The sequence below is a fragment of the Zootoca vivipara genome, chromosome 16 (assembly GCF_963506605.1).
Source record: "Zootoca vivipara chromosome 16, rZooViv1.1, whole genome shotgun sequence".
NCBI classification, from domain to species: Eukaryota; Metazoa; Chordata; class Lepidosauria; order Squamata; family Lacertidae; genus Zootoca; species Zootoca vivipara.
The window spans coordinates 28,917,570-28,935,788 of NC_083291.1; the positions used below are offsets into that span (position 1 = coordinate 28,917,570).

At 48.2% G+C, this 18,219-nt stretch overlaps 1 protein-coding gene across 1 annotated transcript in view; it reads left to right on the plus strand.

Annotated features, from left to right (window-relative positions):
- SIDT1 (SID1 transmembrane family member 1) overlaps positions 1-18,219 on the plus strand; it is a 69,100-nt gene that overhangs the window by 33,425 nt on the left and 17,456 nt on the right. The window contains exons 9-17 of the mRNA XM_060269166.1: positions 1,385-1,478; positions 7,159-7,202; positions 9,868-9,939; positions 10,983-11,128; positions 12,991-13,064; positions 13,579-13,645; positions 14,280-14,353; positions 14,553-14,676; positions 16,582-16,699. Of these exons, the coding sequence (XP_060125149.1) occupies positions 1,385-1,478; positions 7,159-7,202; positions 9,868-9,939; positions 10,983-11,128; positions 12,991-13,064; positions 13,579-13,645; positions 14,280-14,353; positions 14,553-14,676; positions 16,582-16,699 (813 nt within the window). The remainder of the gene's footprint in view (positions 1-1,384; positions 1,479-7,158; positions 7,203-9,867; positions 9,940-10,982; positions 11,129-12,990; positions 13,065-13,578; positions 13,646-14,279; positions 14,354-14,552; positions 14,677-16,581; positions 16,700-18,219) is intronic.

Consider the following 18,219-nt stretch of genomic DNA (forward strand, 5'->3'; position numbering starts at 1 on the left):
CCCAGGGTTCGGAGAAGCGCTGCGCAAGCGCTTCTCCGAACCCCAGGATTCTAGCGCCCGTTATTGAACGGGCTGAAAACCACTAGTAATAATAATAATAATAATAGGATCTTTTTTTAAAAAAATAGTACAAAATGGCTAATTTTCACAGAACTGTTCCACTTTCAAGGCCAAACTAGGCACGGTGTTGAAATGCACCTTTATGTTTTATCTGTAGGTTTTGGGGCTGATAATTGTTGCTGGCCTCATAGCAGGCATAGAATGGCAATGCAACCCTCTTCTCCCCCACTGTAGTCCCGAGGAAACTTGCTTCTCTGAAGGAAGCACTGGAACATACTGACACAATCAGCTATTACATCTCCCTCCTGATTATCGCCACCCCACCCCACCCAGTTTATTCAGTGTATTTATTTGTTATACATACCCCTCTCCAGATAATAACAAAATCCATACGTAGCAAATAAGCAATATGCCAAGAAAACCATGCAACAATCAAAAAGAGCAGATGAAAAAATGACAGCTAGTTAAAAACATACCATATTTTTCTGTGTATAAGACTAGGTTTTTTCCCCTAATAAATTATGTCACAAATTAAGGAGTGTCTTATACATGGGGCCATTTTCTTAAATCTGAGTCCCCAAAAGTAGGGAGCGTCTTATACATGGGGGCATCTTATAGATGGAAAATATGGTAATTTAAGTAAAAACACACAGATATTAAATTGCAGAGCAGCAGAGAAAAGCCAGTTTATGTTGTGGGGCAGACTGCAGAGCCTGGGTCACACATGGCTCTGACTCCAGTTGCAGGACAGAAGTATGTGCTTGTGTAATGGAGGAGGAAGAATCGGACATTCTCTGTTGCCCAGGTTTTGGTCTGCCGCAGACCTGCCCCACTGATGAGGCAGGGTGAGGCGCTCGCCTCAAACTGTGGAAGCCCCAAAGGCAGCACCCAACTCGCCTCTGCTGCCTGCCTTGCCTCCGCCTCCCACCCCGCCACATCTGCTGCCAGTGGAGAAGCTGTGCCAGCTCCGGCGCCGGTTTCTGTCGAGATCTCATGAGATCTCAATGAAATCTTGGGAGACTTCAGTGAGATCTCACAAGATCTCATTCAGTGAGATCTCACAAGATCTCACCACCACTGCACAGGTCGGAGAGGTGGGGAGGCAGCAAGGGGGCAGGGCAACAGCTGGTGGCGACATGTTCCCAGTTCACCTCACGCAGGGAAATGGGACATGGCACCCCTGGTCTGCTGCAGCAAAGCTCTGGAGAGAGTGAAAACACTTGTGCTACCGTTTTAGGAGCAAGAGCAACCTGGCGGCAGAGGGATAGACTTATGGGTTCATCCTCTTCATATGCTGATGGCAGATCCTTTTTCCTTCCCCTAGGTTCTGTTTATGTGAACGCCATCCTTTTCAGCTTTCTGAGTTTCTTCTCATTCTATCTGGGCGCATTGGTGGTTGCATTTGTGCACTACGTCAGGTGGGTGAAGCATTCAGCAGTGGCCACATGGAGGGCAAGCCAGTTGCCTCATTTTCCATTTACTGTACTGACATGCCTGACTGTTATGTACTGAGCTGAATCCTAGAACAATAGGATTCAGAATCAGCGGGAGCTACCCAATACAACTCCAGGTGGAAGTGAATCCGCAACCTGATTGGCCTGCTGGAGCAGCCAATCAGGCGGCTGGCAGAAGTGAATCTGCTACCTGATTGGCCTGTAGGAGCAGCCAATCAAGCTGCAGGCAGAAGTCAATCCACAATATAATTGGCCCACAGGTGTAGCCCTGAAGTAGCCAATCACGCAAGGCCCATTGTGTAAATAATGTATATAAGCAGATGGTTTTGGGAAAAGAGCCATTCGTCTTCGCTTCTTCTCCTTGATGAATATGAGCTGAATAAAGAGCATGAAATTCACTCTCGACTCCGAGTATATTTCACTGGCGACGAAGGTGGGATCCTGCTGAGCTGACCGCCACCACGCACTGCACCGCAGCACCGCCACCTGCTGCACCGCTGCATCGCACCGTGCATCCAGGCTTCAGCTCCAGGACCCAAGGAACCCAGAATGGCAACCGACAGCAGCTTCTTGCCATTCAAACCAGCATCAGGAGACTGGGAAGGGTACGCCGCCCGTTTCAACTTCCTCCTGCAAGCGAAAGAAGTCACCAACGATGCCATGAAGAGGGCGACATTCTTCAGCGTCTGTGGAGAGGAGACGTTTGAAATTGCCCGGGCTCTCCTTGCACCTAGAGATGTCGCTACCGTCTCTTACAAAACAATAATGGAACGGCTGAAGGAGCACTTTTCACCACAGCCCTCGGTGGTAGCTTGCCGAAATGCCTTCTACGCAAAGCGGCAAGCCCCGGGGGAAACCATAACTGGGTTTGTGACCTCCCTCCGCCAAGCCGCCCGGTTATGCAACTTCTCAGAGTTGGAGAACATGCTTCGTGACCGCCTCGTCGGTGGCCTGAGGGACGAGATGTTGCAACGACGCCTCTACGCCAAAAAAGACCTCACGTTCCAGATTGCTCTGGAGGAAGCCCTGGCAACCGAAGCCGCCGAGAGGTCAACGCAAGAGGCACGACCGGCCCCGCCATCCCAACCGAGGGTCTACCACGAAGACCTCACTGACGAATCCGAATCTGACAGGGAGGAAGTACACCGAGTACAGCGGCGCACTCAAGCAGCACACACACCACAGCAGCCTCGACGAGAAGGAGGGAACTGTGCAAGCTGCGGGGAGAACCACGAGAGGAGGACCTGTCGTTTCCGCAACGCAGAGTGCAGGCAGTGCAGAAAATTGGGACACATCGCCCGGGTGTGTCGGGCTCGACTCACCCGTCGACAAGCATCAGATGACCGACCCAGGAGCCCCAGGTCACACGGCACCATGCACCAAGGCAACTCGACGGAGATCACGGACTACCAGGTATTCCAGTTGCCCCATCCCAGCACAGAGAAAATTTATATAGAGGTACAGATAGAGGGAGCCCCATGCCGCATGGAGCTGGACACGGGTTCAACTCTATCCATAATCTCGGCCCGAACATTAAGGGAACTGTGCCCTAATGGGGGTCCCAAACTAAGGCCGGCCCCATTCACCCTCCGGGACTTCCAGAAACGTAAGGTCCCTACAATGGGGGTGGGGACCTTCAGGGTGCAATATCGAGGGCGAAAGCAACAATTGGACTTGCTGGTAGTTAAGGGCCCCTACGTTAGCTTACTGGGACTGGCATGGTTTGGACCTCTGGGGCTAGCCGTTACCGGGGTGAACCGCACTAGCTTACAAGTGGACGTGGACGCCATATGCAAAGAGTTTCCAGGGGTTTTCGATGGGGCATTGGGACGATATACAGGACCCCCCACTGCCCTACAGCTAGACCCCGCTGTACGACCCATCAGGCACAAGGCCCGCCGGGTCCCGTTCGCCCTGAAACCCCGCATAGACGAGGAATTGGACCGACTCGTGGAGCAAGGAGTGCTGGAGCCGGTGCCCAACGCCCCCTGGGAAACTCCAATTGTCACACCCGTCAAGCCGAACGGTTCGGTCCGCATCTGTGCAGACTACAAATGCACCATAAACAAGGCTCTCACGGCCCATGCATACCCAGTACCAGTGGTCAGCCATGTCCTCGCCACCCTGGCTGGGTCAAAAATCTTTGGCAAACTGGACTTGGCCCAAGCGTATCAACAGTTGCCTGTGGACGAAGCCACAGCAGAGGCTCAGACGATTGTGACGCACAGAGGGGCATTCAGAGTAAAGCGGCTGCAATTTGGCGTTAGCGTGGCACCAGGCATATTCCAGAATCTAATGGACTCTCTCCTTAAAGGGATTCCTGGCGTCACCCCCTTCTTCGATGATGTACTGATCGCCGGGCCCACACCAGAGGAATTTGAGGACCGCCTCCGCTCCGTCCTGCACCGTTTCCAGACGGCGGGCCTCAAGGTGAAGCGGGAAAAGTGTTTACTGGGAGTGCCGCAGGTGGACTTTCTGGGATTTAAGGTGGACGCAGAAGGGGTCCATCCAACCGGTGACAAGGTACGGGCCATTTGTGAGGCCCCAGCGCCCAAGAGCAAGCCCGAACTTCAGTCATTCTTGGGACTATTGAACTTTTACCATGCCTTCCTTCCCCATAAGGCAGCGGTAGCGGAGCCCCTACACAGACTCCTAGATAAAAGGGCCCCTTGGGTGTGGGGCCAGCGACAAAGGGCCGCATTCCAGGCAGTCAAGGACTTGCTCGTCTCGAACTCTGTCTTGGCACACTTCGACGAGAGGCTGCCAGTGGTGCTGGCATGCGACGCCTCTCCCTATGGCATTGGCGCTGTCCTGGGACACCAACTCCCGGATGGAAGAGAGGTGCCGGTGGCATACTTCTCCCAGACGCTTGCTGCAGCCGAACGAAACTACTCACAGATTGACAAGGAGGGTCTGGCAATCGTGAAGGGCGTAAAAAAATTCCATGATTTCTTGTACGGGCGGCCCTTTACCATAGTGACTGACCACAAGCCGTTGCTTGGCCTGTTTGCCCCCGAGAAGCAGACCCCCCAAGTGTTGTCTCCACGTGTCCTCAGGTGGTCAATTTTCCTTGCCGGCTACCAGTATGCACTAATCCACCGCCCTGGGAAGGCGATGGGCCACGCAGACGCACTCAGCAGGCTACCACTACCAGAAACAGGCCCCGACCCAGCGCCTGCGCAAGAGGTTATGACCCTGGAGCTACTTCCCGACCGACCCATTCAGGCACAAGAAGTTGCGCACCATTCCACAAAAGATAGGGTCATCTCCCGGGTCCTGGACTGGGTGTGGCGAGGATGGCCCAGCAGCAGCCCCGGGCCAGAATTCGCTGGCTACACAAACCGCAAACATGAACTGTCGGCCCACAAGGGGTGCCTGTTATGGGGAAGCAGGGTTGTTGTTCCCCAGCCCCTCCGCAAAAGGGTCCTCACAGCCCTACACGAGACACACCCAGGGGTAGTGAGGATGAAGGCCCTTGCCAGGAGTTATGTGTGGTGGCCGGGGATTGACAGAGAGATAGAGGCCTGGGTCCAACACTGCCAGACCTGCCAAGAATCCCGCCCGGATCCCCCAAGGGCCCCAGTCCAGCCCTGGGAGTCCGCCCGACATCCATGGTCACGCTTGCACGTGGACTTCGCTGGCCCCTTCCAGGGAAAAACATTCTTCATAGTGGCGGATTCCTACACCAAATGGCTGGAGGTCGCACTGGTACCGTCCACTTCTACGGCGGCAGCCATCCGGGTACTACGTAAGCTGTTTGCAACCCACGGGCTCCCTGACACCCTCGTCTCGGACAATGGAACCGCATTCACGTCAGAGGAGTTCCAGACCTTCACAGCGCAGAACGCCATCCGCCACATCCGCTCAGCACCATTCCACCCTGCCACCAATGGCCAAGCGGAGCGCATGGTGCGGACCACCAAGGACAGCCTCCGCCGCATAACACAAGGGGACTGGGAATACCACCTTGCCGCATTTCTTCTAGCACAGCACAGCACCCCAAGCACAACGGCGGGCCGGAGCCCAGCTGAACTACTCATGGGCCGGCGCCTTGCAACTAGACTGGACCGACTTCACCCCGACAGAGCTCAGGATGAGGTAGTGGTGGGGAAAGGCAGGAACCCCCGGACATTTGTGGCCCAGGACCCAGTGTATGCAAAGAATTTTGGGGCAGGCCCAGCATGGGTACCCGCCACAGTCACCAAGGTGACCGGTCCCGTGTCGTACGAGGTACTAACGGAAGGGGGGCAATGTTGGCGCCGCCACTGCAACCAGCTACGGCGACGATTCCCAGGAGGAACCCGGGAGGAGAGCGGGACAGAGGGGTCCCAAGGGGACAGCAGGGCAGTGAGGCCTGTAGAGCGAGAGGGGTGGGCAGGGGAAGCAGAAGCAGTAGGCACAGAGGGGCGCCCCGAGGCTGGAAGGACACCGGAACCAGAGTCACAACCTAGTGGTTCAGTGGCGCCAGACCAGACAGCCCCGGCACAGCCAGCAGCCTCGGAACACGAGCCAGAACCAGAACCCCTGACCAAGGAACACCCCAGGCCACAACGCACACGGAGGCGGCCAGCAGACCTTGGGGACTACGAATGCAACTTCCCGGGCAGGACTGGAACTTAGAGGGGAGGGGTGTTATGTACTGAGCTGAATCCTAGAACAATAGGATTCAGAATCAGCGGGAGCTACCCAATCCAACTCCAGGTGGAAGTGAATCCGCAACCTGATTGGCCTGCTGGAGCAGCCAATCAGGCGGCTGGCAGAAGTGAATCTGCTACCTGATTGGCCTGTAGGAGCAGCCAATCAGGCTGCAGGCAGAAGTCAATCCACAATATAATTGGCCCACAGGTGTAGCCCTGAAGTAGCCAATCACGCAAGGCCCATTGTGTAAATAATGTATATAAGCAGATGGTTTTGGGGAAAGAGCCATTCGTCTTCTCTTCTTCTCCTTGATGAATATGAGCTGAATAAAGAGCATGAAATTCACTCTCGACTCCGAGTATATTTCACTGACCCTGCAGGAAGTCAGGAGAAGAGTGGTCAAAGAAATTGCCATCCCTTTAAAGACTGGTATAAATTAGCTTGGCACTCTTTATACCCTCTCCCTTTTTGCCACTTCCTCTTTGACTGTAACTTCATCTTCTTTGCATGTGACCTTTCACATATGGAGCTTCTTGATTCCTCCCATAATTCCTCCCTTCACAAAAGAGAAAGCACCCCACCCCCACCCCAATATTCTCTGTACACTTTTGCCCAGTGGTTCACTCCTGTTCCTGGAAGAAGGATGTGTTTTACACTCATTTCTCCCCCAATGTGTTCCATTTTACCGTGGTTTCCAGATGAAATGATTGCCCCTGGTTTGTAGTGTAGGAAGAAAACTCTGTGCGTGAAGGAAGATGGGCCAGGCTTTTACAAATACATATTCCAGTGTCCTGCTTCTGCTTCTCCAGTGCCTCCCACATGAGAGCATTTTCTTTTGGTTAACCCACGTGATGCTAAAAAACAGGAAATAATCCACCAGGACTTTGGTTCACATGGTATCTAGAAATCAATTTTCTCTGCTTTGTAAAGCACCTTACATTTCACAGATGAGAGTAATAGCTGCATAGCTTGATGGATAATTAGCCATGTTTGTGCTTGATTTTAGGAACCATAGGAAGCCTTCAATTGCCGGACACAGTCCTGATGATGGTAATATTCTAGTATACTGTTCTTATATCACAGACCTGGAAGGCACTTCATGGGTTACTGGATCCAACCTCCTGCCCACTGTAGGAGTCCTATCTAATATATATATGGGTGGGAAAATTAATAATTAATAATAAATAATAGCCATGGACAACACTGCAGGGGTGTTGTAAGCCATTCAGAGACTGACCTGTGAACTGGAGGCCCATCACACTCTCACCCTTCCAACATACATTTTAAACTGCATTTGCATTGGAATTTACATGAGCTACGTTCTTTGTAAAAATGTTTTACCCTAAATAAGAACTAATAAAGATCAGGGACTCTTCTTTTTGGTGTCACCTGATGGGGTTTTTCGTTTTTAGCTTTTAGGGGTGCTGCTAATCTCTACCATATTAAAACCTTGGATTTCTTAATGGATTTATTTGGCCAGCCCTGACTTTGTCCCTGGGGACATTTAAAAATAGTTTTTTGTGTGTGTGTGAACCAAGAAGTGACCTGTCCAGACAATGAAATGTTTCTCACTATACTTTTTTGTATCTATGTATGTCTTCCTCCACCCTCTTTTTCCAGTATACCCCATTCCATTTTGGCTACATACCTTTAAGACACAGTCTTATATTTATTTTACTCAAGAAAATAAGCCTATGGCTTATTTTCAGGGGTGTCTTATTTTATTTGGAAAAATTATCTCCTCTTCCTGTCGCGGCTCGGCACCCGGAACTGGCTGCTGCTGGTGCTGCGCTGGTAGGCGCTTTGTCGGCGCTTCAGCAGGGCATGCTGCTGGGTCCCACTGGGTCGGGGCTCGGGGATTTTCAAGCATTTGAGAAATATAAGCCATACCCCAAAAATAAGCCATAGTGGTAGGCGCCGTTCTGGAGGGCGCCAAGGAAGAGGCAAGGCTGCCTGCACCTCTCCGGTCACCTCCGAGCCTCGGGTCGGGGCTCCGGAGGCAGCCTGCTGGGTTGGCGCCCAGCGCGCTCCGAGCCTCCGGAAGTCAGCAGCAGCAACACAGCAGAAGGAGGAGGCGGCCTGCCGGGTCGGTGCCCAGCAGCGCCGCGCGCTCCAAGCCCCAAGCCAGGAGCGTTGGTTCCTGAAGGGTTGGGGCGCTCTGCACGCGCTGCTGGGTGCCGACCCGACAAGCCGCCTCCTCCTTCTGCCGCCTCCTGGAGGCTCGGGGCGCTCCGCATGGCGCTGCTGGGTGCCGACCCGGCAAGCCTCCTCCTCCTCCTTCCACAGCTGGCATTGCTGCTGCTGGCTCCCGAGGCTCGGAGGTGACCGGAGAGGTGCAGGCAGCCTCGCCTCTTCCTTGGCGCCCTCCAGAACGGCGCCTACCACTATGGCTTATTTTTGGGGTATGGCTTATATTTCTCAAATGCTTGAAAATCCTGCTACGTCTTATTTTATGGCTACGTATTTTATTTTATGGCTACGTCTTAAAATATGAGAAACACGGTAAGTGTCGGCATTCTCAGTCTCAACTGAAGATGGGAACTAAAGGGAATGCCGATACAGTACTGACCTACAACAGAAATCAAAACAATGTATGCATAGCCTTTCAGCATTTGAAATAACTCTCACCATCCCTCCCCAACAGCCATGCTTGCTGCACTAAATGGAAGTTGAAGTCCATCTATTCCTTCTATAATGGTTCACTGCTCACTTTGCGAATGGCATGCTTTACTAAATGCTATATGCCACCTGTTCCCCTTTCCTGAATATTATGTGCAATCTAGCTGGGCTTTGTTGATATTTTTCCTTTTGTAACCTCACCCCGTGATTGCTCCATTCTTTGGGTTACTCCCATTGCTTATATTGCGGAAGATGGGCTACAGAAACCAGTTTTGCTTCATCACACCTTGTTAAGCAAACATTGGTTGTACATTCTGCCGGTTTGCTGGAGGAGACTTGTTTGAAACAAGCTGCCTGCAAACGTTCCATTTAAAGTCTCAACTGCTCTTGTAAAGCATTCTTACTCAGAACTGATAATTTATGCAATGACATGCCAGGTATATCCACATGTACAACACTGAGGTGCAAGTGGGCAGTGCTTTTTTCTGGGGTGACACAGGGGGACACATACCCCTAAACATTTTGTGAATCTAAGTTTGGCTTCATTGAGGGGAAGTATTTCAATACGAGTAGGAAAATGAGAGCACTGCAAGTGGGGCAGTGCCGGCCCACCCATGAGGCAAGGTGAGGCAGTTATCTCAGGCAGTGGGAGGATCCACAGGGGGAGCAAATCCCAATGTCGATCTTTCTTCCCTACTTGTTCTTGATCTTCCCTCACCCCTTCTTCCCTGGCAGGGGGGGGGGGAGGTACCATTTTGGGGTCCGCCTCAAGTGCCAAAATGCATTGGGCAAGCCCTGTCTTGGGGGCTGGGGTGGGTTGGGGATGAAAGTTGGAGTGTGTGTTAGCATTCTCTGGTTCCTGTGGTGGTTCCCTGTGGCTTCAGACAGAAGCAAATGAGCTAAAAAGTGCACTATTCTTCACCTCTTTCCATGAGGCAGTAACCTTCGTTCCTTGAGCTCCTTCCCATCAGTTCCAGAAACCCATAGACTAGGAAGCACCTGCTCTCCATTCCGAAAAGGAGTCTCCCTGCCAAGTCTGTGGGGGCTTTTGACCAGTCAGCTGAAGGCTATTCACACATGTTTGTTTTCATTGCAGGGTCTGGGACTGTGGCCTCCTCTCATCCTATCACTGCCAGCACTCCTGAGGGAAGCAGCTATGGAGCTATTGGTAGAGTAACTCTGGAATTGCAAAGGCACAGCTAGATATATCTGTGGCTTATAAAGCGGGTAGCAAAGTTACATTAGAACAGTTAGTTAAAGTATGTGATGGCAAGATGTGGAACCATGAGAGTACTTTTGGGGCTACCTTTGAAAGTGACTCGGAAACTACAATTAATCCAGGATGCGGCAGCTAGACTGGTGACTGGGAGTGGCTGCCAAGACCACAGAACACCAGTCCTGAAATACCTCATTGGCTCCCAGTACATTTCCGAGCACAATTCAAAGTGTTGGTGCTGACCTTTAAAGCCCTAAACGGCCTCTGCCCAGTATACCTGAAGGAGCGTCTCCACCCTCATCGTTCAGCCCGGACACTGAGGTCGAGCTCTGAGGGGTGGTTCCCTCCCTGCGAGAAGTGAAGTTACAGGGAACCAGGCAGAGGGCCTTCTCAGTAGTGGTGGAATGCCCTCTCATCAGATGTCAAGGAAATAAATAACTATCTGACTTTTAGAAGACATCTGAAGGCAACCCTGTATAGGGAAGATTTTAATGTTTGATGTTTTATCATGTTTTTAATATTCTGTTGGGAGCCACCAAGAGTGCCTGGGGAAACCCAGCTAGATGGGCAGGGTATAAATAATAACAAATTATTATTATTATTATTATTATTATTATTATTATTATTATTATTATCAGAAATAGGACGTGAGGCGAGATGCAGACACCCAAGAAAACAGCTGGTACAGATAAACAACAAAGGAGCAGAACACATCATTCTGCAAATTATTATTATGAGTTAAATGCTTGCAATACAGTGCATCTGTGCCGTGAAATATTAGAAAAGCAACATCAATTATACAAGTATGGACAACTTCCTTTGTAGCTTGAGGTCTTTCCTCATGAGTATACTCATGAGGAGGTCTTGCTCGTCCATTTAGTCTTGTTCAAATAATACATGCCATTATTATTATTTTTTGGCAGTGCGTTAAGCCAAAAATTTGATATTCCCAAGAGAGGCATCTCGTACTCTAAATATTCCTGTTTTCTTTCCAGATGAGTCAAGCTCCAGTGGGGGCCAGCAGCTGTCTCTGGAGCGCAGGCCTCGTCATGGCTCTGACACAGACAGCTCAGTGGAAGAGGAAAGCGACTTTGACACCATGCCTGAAATTGAAAGCGACAAGAACGTCATTCGCACAAAGGTATTTTGTGCAGGATCATTTATGTGAGGAACTTTTCCTTCCAGATGTCACACACAAAAACGCACGCATCCCATCTGGCATTATAATTTATCTGGGAAGCAATAAAAACCATTAAGTTGTTGTTGTTTAGTCATTTAGTCGTGTCCAACTCTTCGTGACCCCATGGACCAGAGCACGCCAGGCACTCCTGTCTTCCACTGCCTCCCGAAGTTTGGTCAGACTCATGTTGGGAGCTTCGAGAACATTCATAAAATAAAAGCAAGGAAGGCAAGGAAGGAAAGACAGGGACTTTAGTGAAAAATTTGAGATGAAAAGGCTTTGAGATGAAAAGCCACTGGTAAGCAGGGTGCCACATGTCCCTTATGGGACAGGCAGTTCCATGGCTCAGATACCATAGTCAAGAAGGTTCACCTACATCTCATAGCCACCTGCCACCCTTCAAATAACAAAGGCTCTTGCAATCCATGTTGCTGCATTTTACTGTAAAGCGTTCAAAGAACCCAGCTGTTTTTTAAAAAAACAACCCAACAAATAAAAGATATGAACCCTGTGCAGTTTTGACCACAGGTAGCCAATTCTGGCCACAGCTATAGATGGAGGGTACCATTTAACTCTTTGTGGGGTGAGAGGCAACTGGCAAGTGGACCCCAGGCACACACTCACTTTGTGCAGGGCAGGCAACTGATGTCAGAAGCTATACAGTATTCTCTTTCCTGCTACTCTAGATCTGGTGAGTGCTGCTCCCATAACCTTAGTGAGAGCAGCAGTGCAGAAGACTCTGATGTGCACATGGCTGGGTCCTTATTTAGGGAGCATAAGGGGAGGAATCCCGTTGTACCAGGATGGGGGACTTGTGGCTCTCCAGCAGTTGTTGGACTCCTATTGTCCCTTATCATTGGCCATGCGGGTAGAGGTTGGGAGTCCAACAACATCTGGAGAGCCAAGGGTTCCCCATCTCTCCATTTGCACCTTTCCTTTCTTGCTCCCTGTGTGTCTGTGTTCCTGTTCTTTTTCATGGTCTCAGTGCATGCATGCACATGCCTTTCTGAGCTTGTGCAGGACATGCACTGGTAAATTATGTGGGTGCTTCCCTTAAGGGAGGAGGTTTTGCTTCATGGGCTTATCCTGAGGATAGGGATGAGGAGGGCTCCAGTGCATTCTGCATTTTGGAGTGAACTCACGCATTTCACATGCATCCCTGGCCTATGCGCAGATCAGAACATTGATCTGCAGATTAACCCATCTAATCAATTGATCAAGCCACACACAAATCCATGCAGTACTTTCACCTTTTTAACATGTTGAACATTTTAAGCTGCTCAGAACAGCTCCATGACCGCATGGTATAATATCTCTTTGAAAAGCTCCCAGGAAGTGACTGTACATCATGTCGTGGAATCCTTTCCAGAAGAAAAGATGGCTGCCTCCATAATGTCACTATTTTTCCCCCATTTGTAAGAAATTGGCCATTTTTAAAGTGTTTTTCCTTAGAAACCCACCTTCACAAAGACATGACCTGGAACCGGTTTTGCAAAAACAAACAAACAAAAACTAAAGCAGCTCAAGGTGATTCATCTATTCTTACCTGAGTTCCTTCTTAAAAGTTCTTGGAGCAGCTGTCCTGTCCTAGGCCTTTTGCTAGCTTGCATGCCTTTAAATCAGGCATAGGCAACCTTGGCTCTCCAGATGTTTTGGAACTACAACTCCCATGATCCCTGACCACTGGCCCTGTTAGCTAGGGATCATGGGAGTTGTGGTTCTAAAACATCTGGAGAGCCAAGGTTGCCTATGCCTGCTTTAAATAAACTGTCACAGAATATATATATATAGTTTTAAAAGTTGTTCTCTCTCTCTCTTTTTAGAGACTGCTATATCTGTCAGATTTATCCAGGAAGGATCGGAGAATTGTCAGCAAAAAATACAACATTTATTTCTGGTACGGAGCTGATAGCCAAAGCTCAGCCTTCTATATTCTGATCTTAATTTTAGGGCCCTCCAGATGGCCCAATGTTTTCTTGGTATGATAAGAGCTGCCTGCCTAAATCCAGCATTAGTGACATCCTCCGTCAAGAAGATATTTTGGGCATGTGTAGAGAAGCTGAAGAGGGAGGTGGAATGGTGGTCAGCTAGGAGTGGAAGGGAAAGTTCTACACCCTATAATATCTGACTGTTGCTCAACGCAGAAATTGCTGTATGAGAAATTTCAAGACACTAAGATCCAGCTTCAAGTTTTAAATGAGCAGTCAAGAAGTAGGAAGTCTTGAAGTTGGAGGATTGGTATGGCGGTGTGGAAATAATGGGATTTACAGTACTGTACAGGCAAATTGTAGGGTCCATTTGCCTTTCTTTGCTGATTAAATACATGCAGTTGGTTAAAACCCAGTGGAAATGTGTGTGCATCTTCTTCTTATGCCCATTTATTCTCTTCCTATGGTCTCTTGGTCCTGAAGGAACATCATCACAATAGCAGTCTTCTATGCCCTGCCTGTGATCCAGCTGGTGATCACGTACCAGACGGTGAGTTGTCTGTCTTCACCCCACATCTTAGGACCAAAAACTCATCTCGGTGCTAACATCTTGAAGACTTGATCAGTTTATTATGGTAAAAGATTTTGGGGGGGGGGGCTAAAATCCACCATCAGACTCATGGTAATCCATGAAAGGTTATGGGATAATACATTTCCTAGTCTCTGAAGTGCTCCTTGACTATTGTTCAATTTCTGCTGTAAGTCATGGCTAATTGGCTACCCCTTTGATTGAGAGGATACCAGGGAACCAATGACAGAGAGAATGACATTTAAATTAGGTCTCCAGATCCTCTGGTACCTCTTGTTTTTTTAAAGGTATAGGGACCCTTGTTTAGACAAGTCTACCTGTTCTCCAAATCTCAGGTTGGCTGAGGTTGGTCCTTAGTCCTCACAGCCAATCCCCTTACAGGTGTACCATCATTCTCAAACCATTAAGGTGTTGAGGTCAGGAAGGCTACAGTGTCCACAGTGAAATGTAGCTGGGTTGTGCAGGAGGTTTGAAGGACATGTCTTCAGTCCTGCTTTTCATTATGAGGCTGTTTTGCCTCCCTTGCCATTTGCTCATCATCCTTGGGATGGTGCATTCAGAATGCAAGTGACGCCTTCTCTACTGCTCTTTCTAGGTGGTGAATGTGACTGGAAACCAGGACATCTGCTATTATAATTTCCTGTGCGCTCATCCACTGGGCGTCCTGAGGTGGGTGTGGGTGACTCACAGGCCACTGCTTGGGTTTACATTTTCTCTCTCCTTCCTTTACAATCAGGAAATAGATAGTGATATATTCCCGTTTGTAAATGGACTGTTCTGTGCCGGAGAAGTTCCTACATTTCTGAACTTCTGGTTTGGCTGGTTGCATTTACAAAAATAATATTGAATAAGATTTCCTTCTTTGCAGTGCTTTTAACAACATCCTCAGCAATGTGGGCCACTTGCTGCTGGGTTTCCTCTTCCTCCTGATTGTGTTGCGTAGAGACATCCTCCACAGACGCTCTCTGGAAGCCAAAGACACCCACACAACGGTACACACTCTTAACATGGGCCTAGTAGAAATGCCAGGAGGGTTTTAGGATCGTGAGTCCCTTACAGGAATCATGTACCAAAACAACAAGTTGCACTGAAGGAAAGGCCCTAGCACAATTGTCCTTTAATGTACCTCAGTGACCACATGCCTTTGGGCCAGACTGCACACCACAATTCCTTTATCCAATCTTTGTTTAAAAGCAAAAGTACTGTGGCTTCAAGGTGGTGTGGACTGGAGGGGAGAGCAGAGCTAACCCCCCTCCTTCCAAATGCCTCTTAAAATCACTCCCCACAGGGGAAAGATACCAGGTACCTATATGTTTTCCCCTGCTTGTTGGGGGGGGGGGCAGTTTGGAGCAGACAAACCCTGAGAAAGTGGGGGGGGGGGGAAGGCCTCTGAACTCACAACCAGTACCAACTTCTGCTAAAACTATCCATGAAGTTTCTGGATGTGCAATAGGCACAGGGAACCTTTTTTGGCCAGATCCTTATCAGTCCCTACCGGCAAGCCAATTTTGACAGGTGGGTGGGACAACCCATCCGTCAGTCATGATGTCATCATGTGGATTGCCTTACCCACCTTGTGCAGCACTTCCCAAGTGCCTCATGAACAGCTGGTTGCCAAGCGATTAGGAATGGCAACGCAATAAGCTTTCCCAGCCCTGTTTTTTTGTCACTTCCCTAGCACTGAGCTGCTTTCCGCAGAGGTGAACTTGGTCACACAGCCAATCCAGCAGGCTTGAAGTCACTGCACATCAGTTGATGTTGGGTGGCTTTGCCTTTTTGTAGGAATGGCTGTGTGATCAAGTGCTCCTGGAAGATCTCGTGTGTGCAGTGGATCCAGTCACATACCTGCCTGCCTCACATCTGATGTCACATATAGGTGGGGTGAGTGGGCAGGCGTGGTTTGGATAAAATGGCCTTCTTGGCCAAATTTTACCCAAAGGCCAGAGGTGCTCTACAATATACAAGAATGCATAATTCCCAGCAAATGTAATGCAAATGCTCTCAGGGCGAGTTCAGACCATCGCTAAACATGATACCTATTTAAAGGTTTGCCATGGGGTGACCAGGGCTGGGCAATATCTGGTTTTCAACATCGCAGCATATCACCAGCTCAACATCATGGGATACTGATACAGTATATCACAATGTCTGAAATAAGGGTGGAGCTAAGTAGAGGCATTGGCTGTCTTCACAGTTTTTCCCACATTGTGATTTCTGCATAGCACACTCACAGACATCATGATTTGCAATATATTGCCAGGTCAAAAATTATGAAACCAATATCACAATAAGGCCTTCAAAAAGGTTTTGGATGACATACCTAGTGGTGATTATCTGACATTTCCAGACACGCAGTAAGCCTAATATTGACATTCTATAACTTCTTTGGTTTTCCAGTTTGGTGTGAGAGTATAGCAATGATGGGCTTACCATATACCGGTACAGTAGCTACAACCCTACGGATGCTGCTACATGTCATACAGTGAGCTTTCAAGCAGATATTATGTGTTTAGTGGCAATCTGCATCCACCATATGGCCTTAATTAGACAGTAACTTGCTGCTGAATTGTACACTGCAATTATTTATCTTTGTCAATATATCGGTCCTACCCTACAGTGCACAAACAGTCATGAATCCGGCTGAACATTTTAAGCAGCAGCACAAATAAGGACGTATATGGCAGACTTCAATTCTTCTTCTCGTAAATGTGTCTGGTGTAAAAGAGCAATATATTTTTCAAACAGAGTTGCTACCACAGTTATCACCTCCAGCCAAAACTGCTGTGCCTGTTAGTTAGACAGATGGATCTTTGTCTGCAGTATTGAATGAAAGACACTTTCCAAGCTTATATGCACACTACCAATGTACGATACTCTTCTTGGTCCCTCTATTTCAGGAATATGGGATTCCCAAGCACTTTGGCCTCTTCTATGCCATGGGCATTGCTTTGATGATGGAAGGTGTCCTCAGCGCTTGCTATCACGTCTGCCCCAACTACTCTAATTTCCAGTTTGGTAAGTGGGTGGCTTCTTCTATCAAAGGAGCTAAGGGGAAAGAGGTTTGTTTGTTTTTCTATGGATGTTTTGAACAGAGTCCCCAAGAACTGGTTTCGAATAGTTGAATCAGTGGCGGATCTTGGGGTCTCAAATTTCAGCAGCATCCCGTGCGACACCAAAACTTGGCGCGCCATAACATATCATAGTTGCGGCATCCCCTGCATTGCCCCCAAGGCAACCAAACCAGTTCCACTCGCCTGAATCTGCCTCTGGCTGGATGTTTTGAGTTTCAGAGTGCCCAAGGTCCTCTTCCAGTTAGGGTGATAACATAGATTTGAACACTATAGTAGCTTGGGAGATATGTTGCTTTGAGAACTTAAGAAGTGGGGCAGGGGAATCAGTGGCCACATTCTTTAGATAATGTGTTGTTTGGGGCACTGGACCAAAGACTCTTCTTCAGTCATATTTTTCTGAATTTTTGCCACACCCATGGGAGCCCAGAACTCTTACCTTGAAGAAAAATAGGAACCCCATTATGGTCAAAAAAGCCGCTTTCATATTCCTGGATGTGGAGAAAGCCTTTGATAATGTGAATTGGGAGTATATGATAAAAGCAGTAGAAAAAAATCGGAATTGAAGGGAATTTTTTAAAAGGTATAAAGGCAATTTGTAAAAAACAAAGGGGTAAATTGATAATAAATGGGGAATTATCGGAAGAGTTTGAAATAACAAGAGGCACTCGACAAGGATGTCCGCTTTCGCCTCTTTTGTTCATATTATCAATAGAATATATGTTAAGAGAAATAAAAAAGGTAAAGATCTAAGTGGGATAAAGGTAGGAAAAAATATTTATAAAATTAAGGTGTTTGCAGATGACGTCATCATTATGTTAGAAGACCCCATAGAGACTATCCAAAATTTAGAAGAGAGTTTGCGAAAATATGGAGAAGTATCAGGCTTTAAAATAAATGTGAAGAAAACCAAAATTATCACTAAAAATTTAAGGATGAAAGAAGAGGAAGACTTGGGGAAGAAAGTGGGTTGGGAAATAGTAAAGAAAATAAAGTATTTAGGAATAGAGATCATGGCTAATAATATAAATTTATTTGAAAATAATTATGGGGGGAAATGGAGGGAAATCAAAAAAGATTTAGAGAGGTGGAGTAATTTAAAATTATCTTTTTCTGCAAGGATAGCAGCAATTAAAATGTCAGTGTTGCCCAAGATGATATTTTTATTTCAAATGCTCCCAATTATACCGTAGGGAAGAAGGAAACATTTGAGACATGGAGGAAAGATCTGAGCAAATTCATGGGGGGGGGGAGCCAGGATTCAATTTAGATTATTGACCGATATTAGAGAAAGAGGAGGCTGGGGAGTACCAGATTTTAAATTATATCATGTGGCAGCTGGTTTGTGTTGGATCAGAGAATTGATTGAATTGGAAAATAAAGAGTTATTGAATGTAGAGGGGTTCAGAAATATTCAAGGATGGCATGCCTATTTATTAGAGGGGGGAAGGGGGATACAAAGAGTTT